We start from the raw sequence: 21,327 nt of genomic DNA on the forward strand, positions 1-21,327 counted from the left end.
CCCTCACACTCAGGCAGAGAGCAGGTCCTCTCCCTGCCTGCTCTCTGCCTGCGAACGCTGCTTGCTCAGCTTGGCCACGCCCCCTTTCCACTCGACCCCGCCCCTTCTGTTCTGCCCCTCCCCTTCTTGTGACCCCGCCCCCTCAGCCCCGCCCCTCCTCTGGGGGTGGGGGCGGCTTTCTGACGCCGCTTCAGGCGGCAGAAAGCCCAGGTTCACCCCTGGTTCTGTAGGTGTTTTACTCTCAAAATCCATTCCTAGATTCACAGCTGCTCTGCTCAGGGCTGCTGTATAGTGTCCTTCATGCTGCTGTTGCATCTGATGGCTTATTACAGATGGAGAGGGAAACAAGATCTGTTCTTGTCTGTGCACTTTGTTTGGGGACACTATAGCAGCTAGTCTATGCCCACTCTAGAGTAAAGCTAAGGGAAAACTGACAACTACAAATGAGGTCGGAGAGGGCTCATTCTGAAAAGTAGCTTGAAGCAGATAATTGCTGAAAAGTAGTATGTAATGCTGATAGCTGTTGGTTGGACTGAGCACCGCCAGACTGCCCATGTTTAAGTGACTTCAGGTTCAAAGACCTTTAGGGCGATAACCCCAGGTCTATTTGGTCACAAGTACATGCTACTGTTATTCTTGCTTCCTTCTCCCCTTGCTATATACAGATGTTTAATGCTATAAGAAACAGCTACATTGTTTTAGGGCTTACCTAAACTTGCACGTAAAAGCATGTATGAGTACACAGATTCCCCAGTTGGCCACTGTGCCTTCCAGTGCCTAGCTGGTTATAGTGTTTAGTACAAATGCAACGACAAGACATCCATAGCGTTTCTGTATTTTCCTCTCTCTGCACCATTATTGAACACTTTTAGCACTTGTGTATTGGAGGAAACAACCGCCATCTTGGGAATCGACAGACACCTTTCTTCAGCACTCTTTTGAAGCATCCAGTTCTCTCTCATGTCATCTGGCCCTCTGGGTGTTGCCACTGGTATCAGGTCCCCACTGAGATCTGTGATTGGGGCATGTCCATGTCGTGGTGCATTGAAGAAAGCGTCATGACGTTGTCATGTTCCATTTCACCACTGAGGCCCAATCACAGGCCTAAGTGGTATCTTACCACCACTGATGTCACTCAGGTGGCTGGAAAATAGTAGGAAAGATGACCAGACAACATGGGGAGCCCAAAGTGGTGAGGAAAGAGACATATCAGTGTTTGGGGGTTTTTTTTTGCACCTCCCCATGCCTCCACTTATTATATTGTGGGATCTGAAATCATGGCTGAGTTTCTGAGAAGTCCAAGACCATAGAAAGTTCCTGCACTCCTAGTCCATTAGCAACTGATCAGGACAAAAAGCTGTCAGCACTAAGATGGTTAGAGACAATTTTTAACACCCCTCCCTGTATCATGTTGTATTATTGTGTCCACAGTATATGCAGATATAATTTGTGTGTATTATTTACCTTGATGCATTATATGATGAGACTTTTGACCTGTGTTTGTAGTGTCAGTATTTATATAACTATATCGATATTTCAGCTTTGATATATCTTCTGACTATCAAAGAAATATTATTTCACAAAATTATGTGCACTATATGTAGCGACTCACCATCTAATACCGAAATAACATCTTGACAAAGAAAAAAGAAGTGTGACATTTCCTAGAAGCTTCCTCTTTAGTCATTTCACATTATCATGGTATTACTTCACATTTGAGAAATGCCAAATGATGATATCCAGTAAACAAGCCACTCATTAATTTCGCACAACCCGACAGATGCATGGCACACAAAAATAACATCTACTGTACAGCTTATCTGCTGCTCTTCCCTCACAATAACCCATGAACAGGTCCCAGAGCATATCTAGAAAACTCTCCTATGGAACTCATTGAACATTTCCAGATTATTGTGTCTATGCTCCATATGACTGCTTGCCCTAATATTGGTGTACAGAAAATAGAGTAAAAAAAAAAAAAAATTATAACCAGACAGTAAGAAGATTAGAAAAAGTCATATTTTTTACTATCGGATTATAAAAACATATAGGTAATAGATTCTCTTTAGGCCAGTTTAAAACGTCTGAGTTCGGGTCAGAAAATTTAGTCTATATAGTGGTTGGAGTTACTGGTCTGAACTGAACTGACATGACTGCGGAGGCTAATGTACAGCCGCATAGCCTAAGGAAAGGACCTGGGATGTCACTCGCTTTACCTGTGATGTTCTGAGTCCTTACCTTTGGCTTCTGATTGGTGTCCCAGGGCGCTGCGGGACCAAACAGCGGTGGGAAAACCTGGAGCACTGGGGACAATTGTCTATGGATTTTTGTTTTCCACCTTTCCTGACCTCTAGAAAAAAAATGCAATTTCTTGACAACCCCTTTCAGTCCTCAAGTTTCCAATTGGTCTTAATGTGAACATAGACATTCTTGCGAGGTTTTGTACTACTAATGCAAAAACAGCAAACATGTTGTTGCCACAATTTGTCCTGCAGCACTTTCTTGCTGTGGGACGCCACAAAGGGCCTTAGTCTATAGCACCTCTGCAAACCCAACCTTATACCATATAGGTCCCATTGATTAGCTCATTGTATGGTGTCTTGTGAAAAGAAACTTCTCAGAATGAAAACCACCAAAGCAATTTCTATGCAGACTTTATATTATTGCATACTAGTAGAATACCCGCGGCTTCGCTCGTGAAAAATATGTTAAATTGTTGGTTATGCTAAAGTAAAATTTTCAGTGTCACACTGAAATTGACATTCTCAGAGCTACAGTAAAAAATATTTTCCACTTTACATTTTTATTATTTTGGCATTTCACTAATTTGTTGGTTTTTTTTTTTTTTTTAAACTAATTTGACTTTTTTTTTTTTTTTTAAATTGTTTATTTATGAAAATTTGTAACAATAAAGAAACACAACATGTCTACCAAGCCAGAGGAGATCACAAAGAACAGTACAATAGAAAATGACGAAATTACAAATGGTAAACTAGGTAGAAACAAAAAGAAAAGGGGAGACAGGGAAGACAAACACAAACCAGACAAGACAAGGCTGGGGAAAGGGAGGGAGAAAAAAACAGAAGTTCCAGAAGGCAGTGGAATTACAGAGGCTGGGTGGCCCAGAACGAGTCCCACAGGTCCCAAACGGCGTGAAACCGCTCCTCCTCATCGTTAAGCACGGCTGTTAGGTATTCCAGGGAGCGCGCATTCCTGATCCTGCAGTATAACTCCTCCAGGGATGGGGGTGCTGACTGACGCCAATATTTAGCAATCAAACACCGGGCAGAAGTGAGAAGAAACAGAAAAAGTCGCAGGGCCGGCTTGCGCAGTTTCAGTGGAGGGAGATTAAGGAGATAGGTTTTAGGGGATAGAGGGAGGCAAATGCCGAGAACCCGGCACAAAAGGTCCTGAACCTGAGTCCAGTAAGGGAGCAGGGAGGGACAAGACCAAAACAGATGAAAGATGTGTGCAGGGCGTGCACCACATCTCCAACAGCAATCCGGAATAGAGCTATCAAAGGAATGGAGGAGAGCCGGCGTGTGGTACCAATGCATCAACATTTTAAAGAAGTTTTCTTTATGAGTCACACAATTCGAGGTCCTGAAACCCCTGCTCCAGATAAGGGACCATTCTTCTGTCGAGATAGGTTGACCCAGATAGACCTCCCATCGTGTCATATACGAGTGTGCAGGCGGAATATCAGGTGAGGGGTCAGATAAAAAGCGATATATATCGGAAACCAGTCCTCTAGTTCCAGTGCTAGCTTTACAAATTCTCTCAAACAACGTAGGGACAGGTGCCACAGGACCCCGAAAGATAAAAGAAGCAAGGTGGGAAATCTGAATATATGTGAACTCACTGGACCCAGGAAGGCCAAAGCGGGATCGCAATTCGGCAAAAGACAGCAAAGAACGAGTCCTATGATCAATAATATCAGCGAGCCGAAAGAGGCCCGCCTTCAACCAAGGGCCCGCCACAGGCCCAGTGAGTCCAGGCGGAAAGTGGGAGTGTAGAAGGAAGGGCGTCATAGACGAGCTGGGGGAAGAAATAGGGAAACGGGACAAACAGGAGCGCCAGACATCCCTGGTAAGTGCCATGGGACCCAACAAGCTAGCTCTAGGGGGCGAATATGGATTAGACCATATCAATGATTGACATTTTTATTGATTTTAAATGTTCAATACATATTATGTAGTACAAACTATTACATATTTTTCTTGAACTATTTTTTTTAATCAAAAATTAAAATTTATGCCCCTTACACAAACAATTTTAACAACATAGTGCAGCCCTTCCCCCTCCCTCCAGTGTAATCTATAAGTAGTTCACGTACCAAAGAGTAACATTGGTTTCCAGTTACACAACTATCTATTGTAGTGCTGTTTGGTACACAATGTTTCTTGTTTTACCTTCAGGTGCATACCTGTATATGAAAAGATTTTGGGGGTTACCCACTCTAGAGCAGGCAACGTACAACTGTCCATGTGAGAAACACAGGCTCTCCAAATTAATGCCGGCTACTTTAAGTGATTGACCTTGTGCTTTTTTTATACTCATACCAAATGCAAGTCGGATTAGGAAGGGTATGTCGCTTGGTAGCAAAGGAATACACGGAATGAAAACATTTGCTCCCTAGGGCTGGGGCCCCACAGACTGGAAACACCATAATTTTTCCCCCGCGGGAAAAATCACAGCGTTTTAGAGTACTTTCAAATTGGATGGATTCATGTGAATCCCGTGCCCACCTTGTAGAAAAAAAATCACAGCGCGTCGCAGTTTTGAAAATCGCAGCATGTCAATTATATCTACGGAAATGCCGGTGGCTTTACCGTAGATATAATTGTAAACAGAAAATCCGCGGAGGAAAACTTCATGAACTTTCTGTTCAAAGCGCTGCAGCAAGAACCATGATGCGTTCACGCCCATTGGGTCTTAGCCTAAGGGTGCATTCACATGGAGAAAAATGGAACCCATTGAAGTCAATGGGAGGCTTTTTTTTCAGTGCTGAATCTGACGCAGATTCCCCACCCAATTCAGCGCCATTTTCCTCTGTGTAAATGTACCCTTAGAGTTTCCCACAGGAATAGTGGCATCAATAACATTGGGCATGAAGACTCTTAATGCACAATTTTGTGCCGTTACACTTTTTTTTTTTGTGTGCAGATTATGAGCCCCATATAGAGATCACAATGTACATTTTTTTCTTCCTATCAGTATGTCTTTGTAGAATGGAAGGAAATACACACAAACACAGGGAGAACATACAAAATCCTTGCAGATGTTGTTCCTGGCAGGGGATTCGAATCCAGGGCTCCAGCGCTGCAAGGCTAACCACTGAGCCACCGTGTTGCCCCTTCTGTTACATATTTTTGGTGGGTCAAGGTTCCAAAGTAAAATTATTGTGGCTCCTATTTATAAAGTGAGTGTATGTGGTGGCATTCTAGAAGACTCCAAAGAATTCAGGAACTCTAATGGATACATTATGGCTTGTTCCCTCTCCATGAGTGAATCGATGGACATGTATGTGGTTGCTAGACCAGGCAGCCCCATTGCATATGTCGTATACGGTCATTTTCAGAACATTCATCCTTTTGTTCAGATGTTTCCATATTCCTTTGCTTCAGCCTGCCTTATCCAGTTCTTGTGAAACAATATTCCCGTTGCTCTGATGTCTCAGCTGCCTTAGGGCCTGTTCACACGACGTAAAAGCGCGTTTATTTTGGCAAAATACATGTGTAAAAATAAGACTCCCATTGACTTCAATGACATTTTTTACACGGGTAAAAATACATGTCAAACTACACATCAAAATACACATCAAAATACTTCTCAAAATACACGTGTAAAATGACATTAAAGTCAATGGGAGTCTTATTTTTACATGTGTATTTTTTACACGTGTATTTTGCAAAATACACACGTGTTTACTCCATGTGAACGGGCCCTTACATTTAGCCTGTCTCATCCATTTCTTTTCAAGCTGCGAGTCACTTTGTTTACTTGTCTCACCTCTTTGACACAATTTTGCGCTCTTAGCTTTTGGATAAACTTGCCCAATAGATGGTCATTTTTTGGGCGGCATTTTAAAAAACAGTCCTTAGTATTATGAGCCTTTAGTATTCACCTGACACTGATAACAGATGTAATAGGATGAATAGTAATACAGAGCAGCCCTCACAGTATTACTATGACCTGAAGGAGGCACAGAGACATAGTCTCAGTACACACGCCGGAACAGTTATGAATAAGGGATCTTAGAATCCCGAAACGCATCAGCTACTGTGGTTTTTATCCATGTTTTTTTCTTTCTTCATGATGTTTTGTGCATATTTTGTTTTGTTTGCCGCCTATGGCAGTTTTTAAAGTCTGATGAATTAAAAGTTAATTTTTAAAGCATACCCAAGTGCTGTGGATCCTTCTATCCTCATAGAAGGCCACTTCTGAATAGTCCAATGTTTTCCTCTTAGCCATTCTTGGGTGTTTTTAGCTGTGTGTTTTGGGTCATTATCCTGTTGCAAGACCCATAATCTGTGACTGAGACCAAGCTTTCTGACACGAGGCAGCACATTTCTCTCTAGAATCCCTTGAAAGTCTTGAGATTTCATTGTACCCTGCACAGATTCAAGACACCCTGTGCCAGATGCAGCAAAGCAGCCCCAAAACATAACAGAGCCTCCTCCATGTTTCACACTAGGGACAGTGTTCTTTTCAAGATATGCCTCATTTTTCCATCTGAGAACATAGAGCAGATGTGCCTTGCCAAAAAGTAAAATTTTTGTCTCATCTGTCCATAGGACATTCTCCCTGAAGCAGCTTGTCAACAGTAGTTTGACAAATTGCAGTTTGTCAGATTCAAGTTATTTCTGTGACCATTGTGAGTTTTACTTTCTCTCATTAAACAAGGGGTACCGGAGTTAAAAGGAGAGGGGGCTGAGTGAGAGGGAACTAGTGTAGCAGATACACAGGAAGCTGCACAGCAGGAAGCCAACACCGGTAAACAAAGACAGAGAATGCAGCAGCAACCAGAGACTCCCAGAAATCACTCAAAGCACTGCTAAAGGTATATGGGTGTACTTATTAACCCATTACTAGTCCTGACACATTTCTTAAAAAAAAAAGTTTTCTACCCGGAAAACCCCTTTAAGTCTTTGCCTTCTGCAGCTTCGCTTTCATATACAGAGCCTTCAGATCTTGAAAAGTTTATGCTAACATTTTATTGATGCTTCAGTAAAACTACACTTTGCCATGTCCATTTGCACGTATGAAAGCAAAGAAAAGAAAGAGTGATAAATGATGATTTCCTCCATCTGGACATTAAGTTTACTGTGGTTATCACTTGATTTACTTGTCATGTAAAAAGCAAATCACATTGGTATTTCAGTACAAGAATCAATTTGACTCGAGTTAAATATCTCTGCTGCATAAAAACTAATTGTAGACTTGGAAATATTGCATGCAGCTGTTGCCGAGCAATCCCTTTCAAGACGATAAGAGAAGTTTACAATTACAGAAAGTGCTTGAGTAAGACTATATTTCCTGTGGTCAATTGATAGGCTGCATGTACTCAGATACAAGCAGAGATTTATGGTTTTTGTAAAATGCATTCATTTAGTCAGAGAGAACACCAAACTTTCCAAATTCATCACTTTTTCTTTTTTTTTTTAGAGAAAATTCTCACTTTTGAAACAATTACATTACAATACACAATAAGGCAAATAAAGCAAAATTAATGTATAAATAGAAAATCCTAAGAAACTAAAGGGGCTCTATCAGCGAAGACATCGCTGGAAGAGGAGGCGTGGCTGAAGATAACGTCGGACCCTGAATGCCTGCCCACCGTGCACGATAGAGAAGTTTAACATATTCTTTCTTAGTGTTTTATTTTAAAACGGGGGGGTAGTTTAATATAACTTTAGCGGTGCCTGACTTTAAACTAACTTTAAAGGCTATTCACACATATGTGGGGCTCTATCAGCATGATTTTGCTGATAGAGCCCCTTTAAAGTGTACCTCTTATTATAAAACAACTACACATAAGAGAAGATAAACTTTGGAATATATCTTATATATAAAAAAAAAACTCTCTCCATTTATTAGGTTAAATTACTTCTAAGACAGAAGTCTAAGGACATAGGAGGAGGAAGGAGGAGGTGGCTGGGAAGACACACTACACTGTTATGCCTTGTAAAATGTTGCTCTACATCTGTGCAGAAGGAGAAAATAAAATATTTAAAGAGGACCTTTCACCATTTTTCCCAAAGGCAGTTCTATATACTGCCGGAAAGCTGACAGTGCGCTGAGTTCAGCGCACTGTCGGCTTTCCCGATCTGTGCCCGGTGTGAAGAGCTTACGGTCCGGTACCGTAGCTCTTCTATGGTCAGAAGGGCGTTTCTGACTGTTAGCCAGGGACGTCCTTCTGCCTCGCGGCGCCTATCACGCTGTACTGTGGAGCGGGGAGGAACGCCCCCTTCCCTCCCTGATAATGCTGGTCTATGGACGAGCTGTGTGAGCAGAGGGAGGGGTCGTTCCTCCCCGCTCCACAGTACAGCGTGATAGGCGCCGCGAGGCAGAAGGACATCCCTGGCTAACAGTCAGAAACGCCCTTCTGACCATAGAAGAGCTACGGTACCGGACCGTAAGCTCTTCACACCGGGCACAGATCGGGAAAGCCGACAGTGCGCTGAACTCAGCGCACTGTCAGCTTTCCGGCAGTATATAGAACTGCCTCTGGGAAAAATGGTGAAAAGTCCTCTTTAACTAAACAACAGCAGCCTCCTTCTCCCCTTCCCTCCTCCATAGATTCGAGTGTTTGAAGCTGAACATGGAAATGGGAGATATTAGGCAGGGTTCACACTATCATTGGATTCCATTATGAAGGAGTCAGATTAAAGAAAAAAAGAAAAAGACACCTATCATAACAGACATTAAAGGGGTTGTCCCATCACAAGGACAATCTATATTGTCTATACTATATTGTCTATATCTATACTTTTAGTTAATGTGGATGTAAGACTTTTCCTAAATACACTGCTTCAGCAAAACTGCTTTGTTTGTCCACTATCTTACTTTATTCAATTCTTTGTGGCCACAGCCCTGACTTAGCTGCTCATGAGTCAAGTGATGTATCTGCTGCTCTCAGGGGGGAGGGAGGAGGGGCTAAGTGCAGGGAGCGAGCCTGTGTATCTAGCTATTCCTGTGTCTGCACCACGTGACCTAGGTCCTGCACTCAGATAGGGGAGAGGAGCTGCTTTCATTTCTTCTGTTCTCCCAGATATCAGGCTAGCTAATTCAATTGTGTTCATTATGGCAGAGACAGGCAGTCTCTGTATGTAACACAGAATGGAGTTGCTGCTGCCTGTACTTCATAGTCCAATATGGGTGGGCGGAGATACATGCTAATTTGGGGGCGGAGCTAAATGGCAGGTTGCATGTGAAACCCCGCCCACCAAATGATGCAAGAAACCAGGAAGAAAGAAGATTTTACAGCAGTAAAGACTAATGAGTATGTGAGGTGGGAATACCCCTTTAATGGACACTAAGTGATGTTAATGTATCGGTTGATGTTAAAAAACCGACACATTAACATAATTTAGTGTTTAATGGCCATCAGTTACTATCAGTTATATGTCCGTTACCCATAGATTTCAATGTTAAAAAAATAACGCACGCTTGCCAGTGGTCAAGTAACCAGTTGTTTTTTTGTTTGTTTGTTTTTTAACGGACACAAAAGTCCTGCATTTAGGGTTTTCTGTCTGTGAAAAAAAACGGACTTGTGACGGATTGGGTGTAAACGAACATTAATGGGCACAAGGTAAAATCCCATTGAAATCAATGGAAATTTTAATGGATTTCTGACGGTTCAGTTAGTGTCTGTTGCTGAAATCTCATAGCAGACAATAGCTACGGACACTGCTGACTGTCACCAATGGTAGTGTTAACGCTCCCTTATTAGAGTCTGAGCACAGCCTAAAAAGTGGAGAAAGAAACATTATTTCTTAACAATATTACAAAGTTTGTTATTCTCACTTGTACTAGATTTTTATCATTGGAGATACGCTTCAGCTAAACAGTTGGACAAAACGTTTACCTTGCTCTGTCATTGACTTTTCTGACAAACTATCAGATGCAAATACTGTAACATTTCTATTTTTATTTATTATAAGATGATATAAGAAAATACTATTTATCCTGCAATATTACATAAATACAGAAAAGTACACAGAGAAAGCAATGACCACTAGGCAGTTAAGCCACAGAAGGTGTAAAGGACTGAAGGCTAAGTGTGTATTCACACCAGCGTTTGGTCTCCATACTTTGGTTTCCGTCTTCTGCCGGCAGAAGATGGAAACCTGTCAGACCGGGTCCAGCTGTGAGCGCCGGTGAGCATTCTGTGCTCTCCGCGGCAAAACCGTTTTTTTAAAACCGGACACAAAGTCCTGCATGTCCAACTTTGTGTTCGGTTAAAAAAAAAAACGGTTTCACCATGGAGAGCCCAAAACGCTCACTGGCGCTCACGGCCGGACACCTTTCAAACCCATTCAAATGAATGAGTTTGAAAACCGACTGCAGGTTTCCGTTTCCTGCCCAGTTTCGTGCAGGAAACGGAAACCTGTATAAACAGAGACCGGACGCAGATGTGAACCCTCCCTGAGCTGTTTCATTTTTTTTTTTTTTTTTTACTGGTTGAGAAAATTGTTTGGCAGCAAGTAGACAGATTACTGAAAATCATGTTTAGATCAATGGGACAATCAGTCACTAAAATCTACTAAATTCAACATTATATCGACATGCATCTCCAGCTAAAAACTCCTACTATATCATGGGTTTATGAAAGGTACACAGTATATACACTGGATGGTCACTGCTACTTGTTTACAAACCAACAAAAAGCCTAATTCATTGGGCTGTAAATTAGATGTATGTTAGCGTTCATAGCACAGCAGACGATCCTGCCCCGACTGCAAGTGTAATGGTCTGGACTAGCAGCATCACAGGGATCTATGGTGCTGGAAATTCAGGTTATTCAGTCTGCCACTAGAAAAGGATATGCAGTCAATAATATTGCTACATCATGACCACAAGAATAAGTTCTAAAGTTTATAACATAACTATCCTGGAGTTGAATACTGAATATCTATCCTATGTCGTCCTGCCAATTTACTTGAACTACTTTAGAACTGCTCAGGATTTTCTACAACTCTCACATCCTATAGTTCAAAGGCATATAGGGGTCGGATGAATGTGCGATCCCAATTGTGAACTTGCAAGTCTTATATAAGACTTCAGTCACATGTAGAAAGGGGTAAACCAATATGAAGGAGGGCAAAGCCAACATAGTGCTGGAACCCCACTGATCTGTTTTACCTTTTTTGACAGCTAAAAAAAAATAAAAAAATAAAAATCAAACATCAGCTTTTTTGGTCAGCATGAGAGGTGCAGTCACATCGAGGCAGAGAAATATATCCTGGCTCTGTGCCTATTATACAGTAAATCACCCGTTACAAGTGAATACTTGACGTAACAGTAATGTCCACTATCATCCTACCTGTTTAGTTCTCAGTTTGGACTCCTCCGACAAGTTGTTGTATGTGTAATGGGCTTGGGTCACTCCACAAAATAAGACGGCAACAATTCCTGAAAGTTAATTTGTAGAGTTCAATATCACAGCAATATGTCAGTGTTACAGAAAGAGCAACATATACAATATACCATATACAATACTATATACAGTGTGTGACAGGACCAGGGGCAAAGTGGTAGAAGGAGTGTATATATCTCCCAGGTTCCTGTCATGCACAATCTAGATGCAGCTGAGAATAGCTGTGTTCTTGGCTGGAGGGTTTTACCAAAACCCTGGGAAAAGGTCTGGTTGCTGGAGATGGCAGAATTGGGTGTGTCTCTACTCCATTCAGCCATTCCAGGCTTTAAGATGTGTGGGGTTAATTCTAGAGATGAGCGAACACTGTTCGATGGAATAGATATTCGATCAAATATCAGGCCGTTCGAGGTATTCGATTCCAATCGAATACCACGAGGCAAACACTCTAAAAATATAGAGGCATCGGATAAAAATCGGAAAAAGTAATTGGCTGGCTAAATCAGGTGACTTCCAATTTATACGAATGGTGGATTTAACATTCGGTTAATTTGAGACTGTGAACTAGACAGGGATAGATGTACAGGCAGGGTTAGCTAGGGATTACCTTTATTTAGATGGGAATGTTACTCACACAGCACTTTGGGCTCTATCCTGTCGGGATCCCTGTCAGCTTGCGATATGCGGGAGCTGACTTTTTCCCATAGGAATGCATTGACCAGCGTTGATTGGCCGAATGCCATACAGAGTACAGCATTCGGCCAATCAACACTGGTTCTGCCGGAGGCTCATCTGTGAGGAGGCGGAGTCTAAGATTAGATCAGAATGGAGACTTCTGTGGACCGATCTTAGACTCCACCTCCTCCGGCAGAACCAGCGTTGATTGGCCGAATGCTGTACTCTGTATGGCATTCGGCCAATCAACGCTGGTCAATGTATTCCTATGCCGAGATGTAGCAGTGCTGGCCGTGCGCTCAGCTCGTCTACACCGGAGATGCAGCTGAGCTGAGCACACGGCCAGCACTGCTACACCGGAGATGTGAACCCTGCTGCACACTCAGCTTTGCTGCATCAGAGATGTAGCAGGGCTGAGTGTGCGCTGAACCCTGCTGCACACTCAGGTCTGCTGCATCAGAGATGCGCTGAACCCTGCTGCACACTTAGCTCTGCTGCATCAGAGATGTAGCAAAGCTGAGTGTGCACTGAACCCTGCTGCACACTCAGGTCTGCTGCATCAGAGATGCACTGAACCCTGCTGCACAATCAGCTCTGCCCCAACCAGTTTAATGTCCCCCCACAGGATGTTAGCCCCATCACTGCCTCCACACAACATAATGGCCTCATCAAGATGCCTTGAATATAGAAATATAAAATACACCATTAAAATAACCCATAAAAGTGCTATTATGTTGTAGTGTAGAACATTGATGCAGATTTAGTAATGAAAAAGAATACTGACACAAAGTGTAACAAAGAAACTAGCGCACGTCTTACATCACATGTATCAGTCTAGATATTTCTTAAAGGTTATTCCTCATTTAGCACAAACTAAGCCAACAAATAGATGCTGTAACAATCTTAAAAGGTGTCAGATATATATATAAATATCCAGCATCAGACGCTATAATAAATCTAACACAGATTAAGATTGTCTAGTTTCAATTTGCACTTTATTAGTAAATCTGCCTCATTGTGGGTATCTCACATTTATATTATCCATGAATACAAATGACTATATGCTAGTATACAAACAAGATACATGTCAATGTAGGAAGCAGCACTATGTATACATATATAAATATAACTGTAGATGCAGAAGCCCCATGAGACCGTCTCTACAGTCCCCCGGCATAAAAATCTAAAAAAAGCAAGGCAGCGTCTGATGAAATCCAAAGTGTTTATTTACCCGTAGCAGCAACATTTCAGCTCCTCATTGCGGGTATTATCAGGCCGGAGTCTTTTACTTGATATTGCCTCCAATGAGGAGCTGAAACATTGCTGCTTTTGCTTGCAAAGGGTGAATAAACACTCGGATGCTGCCTGCTTGTTTTTTTAGTTTCCAAACAAGATGTCTCTACTTATCCAGCTGCTAAATTTTCATGTCACAAGAGTTTTATAAATATGAATTTCACAAGCCCCATAGGCAACAACTTATCTCCTTGAAGTCAAATCCGAAAGTTTTGCTTTATTTAGCGATCTGCAGGACTTTGCAGCTGTCAGGAGTGTGGCTAGGAGCGCCGCACTTGCTGTATGAAGTACTGTACCAATGAACCAAAGCACATCCTCAGCCAAAAAAACACATCTAATGAAGTATCTTTAAACATCATTAACTTCAGACAGCTGTTATAGAGCTATTGACAGCAGAGGGAAGCACAACATCCGAGTCCAGGATCACACTGCTGGGATTCATCTTGCTGGAAGCGGCTTGATATGATAAAATGAAGCAAGTAGCCCTTGGTGTTTTTCTCTCAATGTATCATAGCTATGTCTTTGTAATCCCTGAAGGGCTAATATCACTGTATACAGCATTGTAGTTACAGACAACCTTGGACAATATGTAGCTAGATCATAAAATTAATATGTTGCTGAGAATGATACATTAACATTACAAATCTATACACAGTTATGGGAAGGACAAGTGTGAATTAGAAATGTTCTTAAGCACTGAAATCTATGGGGCAACATTGAGGTACTACAATTTATATGGATTGCTAGCAACACACTGCCCAGCATGTAAACAATAGAGGGAGCCCCGCTGTCTCAGTACAGTTGTGGGGGTCCAACACCCTGAATCTAATATTGATGATCTGTCCTTAGGATTGGTTGTCTGTAGCAGAAACTGGATAACCCATCTAACAGTGCTGTACTATTACATTGTATTAAAGGGGCTCTATCATTGGGAAAAGTCATTTATACATAAGCATATCCTTGCATAGGCTTTAGAAAGGCTATTTCAAACCTACCTTTAGTATGTAAATTGCCTCAGGATTCTTTGAACAAGTCTGTTTTTATTCATATGCTAATTAGCTTTCATCGTGCACCAGAAGTGTCTGTGTCTGCTATTCTCTGTGTATGAGAGCAGGGAGATAAGACATCAGCACAGCACCCTCTGCTGGACATACGCAGAGAATAGCAAAGAGGAGTGCACAGTGAGACTTCCGATGCACAAAGAAGGCTAATTAGCATAATATTTGTGGAACAAATGGTACTTCATGATGGTACGGTTTATTATTCCCATATAATGTACTGGCAAGTGGTAAAAAAAATTCAGAATGGGGTGGAATTGGAGAAAAACTGCATTTGAGCAACTTTCTTATGGGTTTTGTTTTTTTTGTTTTAACGCCGTAAAAAATAAAAGTATTATTTTGGAGTCACCATATTCTGACACCAGTAACTTTTTAGATTTTTGTGTACGATGTACGTCTCTTTTTTTTTTTTTTTTGCAAGGCCAGATTTACTCTTTAGTTATATCATTTTGGGAAATGCCTATTGCTTTGAACATTTTATATGCAAACACCAGAGGAGAAACCGCAAAAAAACAGCTCAGCTTCTGAGTGACTGCTATATTTAAATACCAATCATCCACCGTAATACAGCAAATGTCAGGAAGGGCTTAAAGGGCTAATGTAGCAACAACACTGTGGCAAAAACCGTTATCTCAACTCTGTCAATGGCTTGTTATGTTGTGATAAGATATCATGCTGCAGCAAGTTATAACTGTACATATATACAGTTAGGTCCAGAAATATTTGGAGTGACACAAGTTTTGGCATTTTAGCTGTTCACCAAAACATATCAAGATACAGTTATATAATTAAAATGGGATTAACATACAGACTCTCAGCTTTAAATTTGAGGGTATTCACATCATAATTGGAGGAAGATGTAATTAAGAATTATAGCTCTGTAATATGTAGCTACCTTGGTTTCGAGGAACAAAAAAAAAATAGTTGGACAGTTATGTCAAAAGCTATTTAATGGACTGCACGGGCTATTCCGTTATTAATCCATCATCAATTAAACAGGTAAAAGGTCTGCAGTTGATTCCAGGTGTACCATTTGCACTTGGAAGCTGTTGCTGTGAACCCACATCATAAAGCCAAAGAGGCTCTCAATGGAAGTAAAAAGACCATTATTAGGATGCATTCATACTTCGTGTGAAGGGGCCCATAGAGAAAAAAGCAGCCCATTCATTTCAATGGGGAGCGCTTGTATGCCGGCTTACATTAAAATGAATGAGATCTGCTTTATACGTGCTGATTCTGAACGTGTTTTATCCGAAATGTGAATGTACCCATAGCCTGAAAAATGAAAAATATCCATTAGAAAGATATTGGCAGGGGTGTAACCACCGGGGTAGCAGCGGTAGCGGCTGCCACAGAGCCCGGGACACTAGGGGGTCCAGCAGCAGCAGCTACCGCTGAAGTTTTTTTATTTATTTTATTTGTAATAGGCAGTAACTCCAGCAGGTAACGGGCCCTATTTACTTCCCAATCCTAGCTCCTGCTCATGACAGTCAGTGCAGCCCCTTCTGTGGAGGTAGCTGTGAACAGAAGCAGGGGGCGGTAAGAGAGGCCGTGGGCCCACAAATCCCGCAAACACCGTGTGCAGGGGCCACTATGAGGGTCTGTGTCTTCAGGAGGGTTGGACGGGGGCCCCCCCAGATCAAATGTTCGTCTTGGGTCCCCGCCATTCGTAGTTACCCCACTGGATATTAGAAATGTTAGAAGTGGCTAAATCAACAGTTTGGTACATTGCGGTAAAAAAGAGACACTGGTGAGCTCGGAAACTCAAAAAAGTCTGGATGTCCATGGAAGACTACAGTGGAGGATGATCGCAGAATCCTTTCCATGGTGAAGACTTGGAATGGCTCATAATCCAAAGCACGCCACATCCTCTGTAAAACATGGTGGAGGCAGTGTGATGACGTGGACATGTATGGCTTCCACTGGCACTGGGTCATTAGTGTTTATTTATGGTATATAAGAAGACAGAAGCAGCTGGATAAATTCAGAACAGGGATATACTTTCTGCTCAGATTCAACCAAATTCAGCAAGTTTAATTGGGTGGCGTATCACAGTGCAGCTGGGCAATTACCCAAAATATACTGCGAAAGCAACCCAGAAGTTTAAGGCAAAAAAAGTGGAATGTTCTGTAATGGCTGAGCCAATCACAAGATCTTATTCAGATCATGCATACTTTTCACTTGCTTAAAACAAAACGTATGGCAGAAAGACAGAAGAAACAAGTAACAACTGAAGACAGCTGAAGTAAAGGCCTGGCAAGATAAAGGAGGAAAGCCAGTGTTTAGTAACGTCCATGGGTTCCAGACTTCAGACAGTCACTGCCTGGCAAGGATTCTCTACCAAGTATTTAAAATGAACATTTTATTTATGGTAATATAATTTAATTATGGTAATATAATTTATTTATGGTAATATTAAGTTGTTACATTTTTTTAAACCCATGAAATTAGGGGGTTTGTAGAAAAATGGTAACAATTGCTAAACATCTCACAGGATATTTTTCTTAACTCCTTGCAGTAAACCTGAAAGTTTACAATTCAATGGTATCTCAGTTCTTTCAACTCAAATTCAATGTGGTGTCACTGTCCAAATATTTCTGGAACTGTATATATGTGTGTGTGTGTGTGTGTGTGTGTGTGTGTGTGTGTGTGTGTGTGTGTGTACCAAATCACATGCAAGACTCCATCGGAAGATCAGAACAATAATAATCATTTTCCTTATTAATGGATACAAATAAAAGACCCTTTTAGCAATTTTGCCATTTTTAGATAAAGAAGCTACTACAGTTTGCTTTATTTTTCTGTCTAAAGAAACCAGAATGCAGCAATGGTCACACTCCTCTGCTGCCAAACCCTTCAGATTCTAGAGCTGGGAAGTGCACTTTACTATTGTCATCAGTGCAATAAATATGAGAAGCAGCAGAGGACCCTGGACCCCTGTTCTTATGATTGGCGGGGATCCCAATGGTGGGACTCCCAGTAGTGAGACATTTATCCACCATCCCCCTTAGTTTTAATATTATGCCTAATCGGTGTACATTCAGCCTGAAGAACTGCTGTAGTACAGTACTTGTAATCACTCCATTGCAACTCAATACACAAGATGCTCATGACTCGTGCAGATTTTCAAAAGAGCAGATGTTAAATTGCTGCAAAAACACTATAAACAAGCAGGCAGTTGACATATCAGCTGGACATGGTTTGTGGCTTGTGAGGTTTAAGAATCGTCAGAGGTCTCTTAAAATATGAATTTTAACAAGATCAGCGTCTCAACCTTACTATTAAAGTTCATTTAGCCAGCTATGGAGGTCTCATTGGGGCTGGCAGTAATTGTAGCTGTTGATGACATCATATGCTGTAGTACTGCTTGCAATCTCATAAAGCGTTTGGCAGCTGGCTAACACAATGCAATATCCTTATAGCCTTTCCAGACTCAGATGAGTTTGGGAAATAGATTCTTCAGGTGCACTAAGCTCATAGTTCACTTTACCTAATTATACCATATGGGATAGGCCCGACAAAGTATTTTCTGTACTGATGTCTAGAAGGTGAACAGACACCTATTACACATAGCAGACAAGATGCAGGAGCAAACTGTCTGGCAAGATAGCATAAGGCAAATTTTGGTAAACTATGTGTTTTGCCACTTTGCTCTCTATTGTCTCCTGGGTGCATCTTAGGCACGACCACCATGTACAGCAAAGCTGGGTTCACACTGGGTTCTTTGGACCGGAATTTGAGGTGGAGGCTAGCCGCGATTGGATGCCAGTGCAGTGCACCAGCATCCAGTCGCGGCATTCCGCTCTGGATTAGGCCTAGTCGGGAGGGAGGTGTTGCGAGGCGGACGTCCACTGCTAAATGAGCCATGGAATCTGCCTGAAAAAAGGGCGGGTCGCTTCTTTTTTCCGTGAGTGGGAATAAAAAGGAAATGACCGTCTCCCATTGATTTCAATGGGAGGCGGTTTTTTGAGCCGGATTCTGACGCGGATTCCGTGTCAAAATCCAGCTCAAAAAACCCTGTGTGAACCCGGCCTAACACCTCTAGTATGAAGTAATGTAAGGTAATAATCATTGCTAAACATGTGCCCTAAGTTAACCTGTGCCAGTAGCAAATGCTTTAAACTGACTGGAAGTGGAGCAGCAGAAAGAAACAAAACTGCTATCAATAAGGCCTCAAGCATATGACACAGAGGCTGCACTACACTATGTACATTCAGGGAGACACAAGGACTCCATAAACTGCTATGCAATCCTCTATCAAATGCTGTTTGTATGAAGCTATTCACCATGAGAACCAATGGTTTTAGGGGAGAAAAGATCCGTAAATGCAGAATCAGATGGAGCATGTCATCATTTGTCTGTCTAATTTGTACAGACTCTGTATGCCTCCATACATAGAGATACAGTAAAGGCCCTAAGCACTACTATAAAACAAAGCCATAGCCAAAGGAGGAAAAAAAACAGAAAGAACCAATCTTATCATTGCAGCTTTCTAAAAAATAAAAGGCCAAACTCACATACTATGTGAAAGATTTGGTACATCTAGCTGTATGTTACAGATTTTTTTTTTTTTTTTAAATGTAGATTGTGAGCCCCACATAGAGCTCACAATGTACATTTTTCCCTATCAGTATGTCTTTTTTGGAATATGGGATGGAAACCCATGCAAACACGGGGAGAACATACAAACTCCTTGCAGATGGTTTTATGCCCTTGGTGGGATTTGAACACCAGGACTCCAGCGCTGCAAGGCTGCAGTGCTAACTACTGAGCCACCGTGTGGCCCCGTTACAGATTTTTAGTCACACCATCTCTTAGTTGGCTTAATTTAGACTAGCGTTTCTCAAACTTTTCAAGCAAAGTACCGCCAAGTGAGAAAATGTTCCAACCAAGTACCCCCAAAGTAGTGCCCCCACAGTTAGCACAATGGAGATGTCAGTGCTCCCACATGTAGTATAATGGCCCTCACACCCAGTAGAATGGCCTATTCAGTGCCCACATTTAATATAACGCCCCCTACAACTAATATAATGGTGTACACATGTTGCAAATTAAGAACCACAGATTTAGGCCATTATTTTGCACCAAAAATTGGCACACAGAAATAATAATTTTGCCGTAAATCACTCCACTTAGCTGCACCCACTTTTAAGCCGATAATATACAAGCATTGGTGGATACAGTTATTTTTGGTACAATATCTTTAGTAAACAATCCCCACTATTCCAAAAAAGTTCTTTGAACCACCCATATTGTGGGATAAAGTATCACATATAAAAATATTTTTTTACATCCAGATCCCACTTTTTTTCTTTAATAGAGAAGAATAACGCTAGAAATGACTAAGAATTAAGTGTACTCATTGCCACAAATCAACTGAAGAGGCCCTGGAAACTTGTTGGGACTCTCAAGATTTTGAGGAACCTAGGAAACTGCTCTAGCCAATCTCTAGAAAACAGACAAGGTCAAGCTATAAATAAAGGCTGCACAAAGCCGGATTGGAGAGAACACTTACTTTACTGCTGCTTATAAAGTACCTATGCACAGTGCACAAGTGACTCTCAATGGTATACACAGAACACTCAGAGCTCTTGTGTTAGATCACAGAGTGAATGGTTATTTGAGAATTGAAAGACAAGAATGACTCAACCATTACATTGTTTCGAGATGGCAGGAGAGAGCGGTAAAAGAGGCAGAAGAAAGCATTAGAAGGATGCTAGAATGAGATTAAAAAGCAACAAAGGTAATTTTCTATGTTTTTCCCTAATTATACATGAAGAAATAACACATTTTAATTATACATTGGAGTTGCTTAATGTACTTGAAGTACTTGAAAATCTTTATTACTTTGCTGCAGAAGCATGACTAAGAGGGAGAGTTGCCTAATCCGGCTGAAAAGCAGTAAATACTGAATTATATTACATGGGATTGGTAAATAGTTAGACAATCCGAAAACAGAACTTTTAACTTCTACAAACTAAAATCCTTCACACACAAAGCGCACATTGTCTCTTCAGGGAAGATATACTGTTATCTTTAAAGAGGACCTGTCAAGTCCTGAGGGCACATGCGGTTTTATATACCGCTAGAAAGCCAACAGTGCGCTGAATTGAGCGCACTATTGGCTTTCCTGTTCTGTGCCCCCGCTGAAGAGCTATCGGTGCCGGTACCGTAGCTCTTCAGTGATAGAAGAACGTTTCTGACAGTCAGTCAGGTACGTCCTTCCTCACAGTAGCGTCTATTGCGCTGTACTGTGAGACGGGGAGTGTTCCTTACTGCCCAGCCATGACGCTGAGCGGTGAGGAACGCCCCCCATTACTCATCCATAGACGAGTACTATAAGGAATAGGGAATATAAGTAGTATATGGGAGACATCATAGCAGCTAGTTTCCATTCACCAGCTTCTGTGTAAATTAGAGATACAGCATGCAGAGGGTAAAACCTGCTACAATCCAAGATACAAGTCATACAATGGCCAGAAATAACATCATTCTTTATGTACACACCACAGCTTATCCTATAGAGTTACCTGACAATGTAGGCACACTTTAAATAGATCTTCAATTTCACAGCATATACCAGAAATGTCTAAAGTGAGAATACTGCTCTAAGTGGAAAAAAAAAGTGAACAGTCATAGCAGCATAAGGATGATGGGATCATGAATGCCTGATTCAGACGTAGGATTGTTGAAGAGGGAATC

At 41.6% G+C, this 21,327-nt stretch overlaps 1 protein-coding gene across 1 annotated transcript in view; it reads right to left on the bottom strand.

The window, feature by feature from the left end:
* SLC9A9 (solute carrier family 9 member A9) overlaps positions 1–21,327 on the bottom strand; it is a 571,893-nt gene that overhangs the window by 338,652 nt on the left and 211,914 nt on the right. The window contains exon 9 of the mRNA XM_075268848.1: positions 11,549–11,637. Coding sequence (XP_075124949.1) covers positions 11,549–11,637 — 89 coding nt within the window. The remainder of the gene's footprint in view (positions 1–11,548; positions 11,638–21,327) is intronic.

This window comes from Leptodactylus fuscus, chromosome 3, assembly GCF_031893055.1.
Source record: "Leptodactylus fuscus isolate aLepFus1 chromosome 3, aLepFus1.hap2, whole genome shotgun sequence".
Taxonomy (NCBI): Eukaryota; Metazoa; Chordata; class Amphibia; order Anura; family Leptodactylidae; genus Leptodactylus; species Leptodactylus fuscus.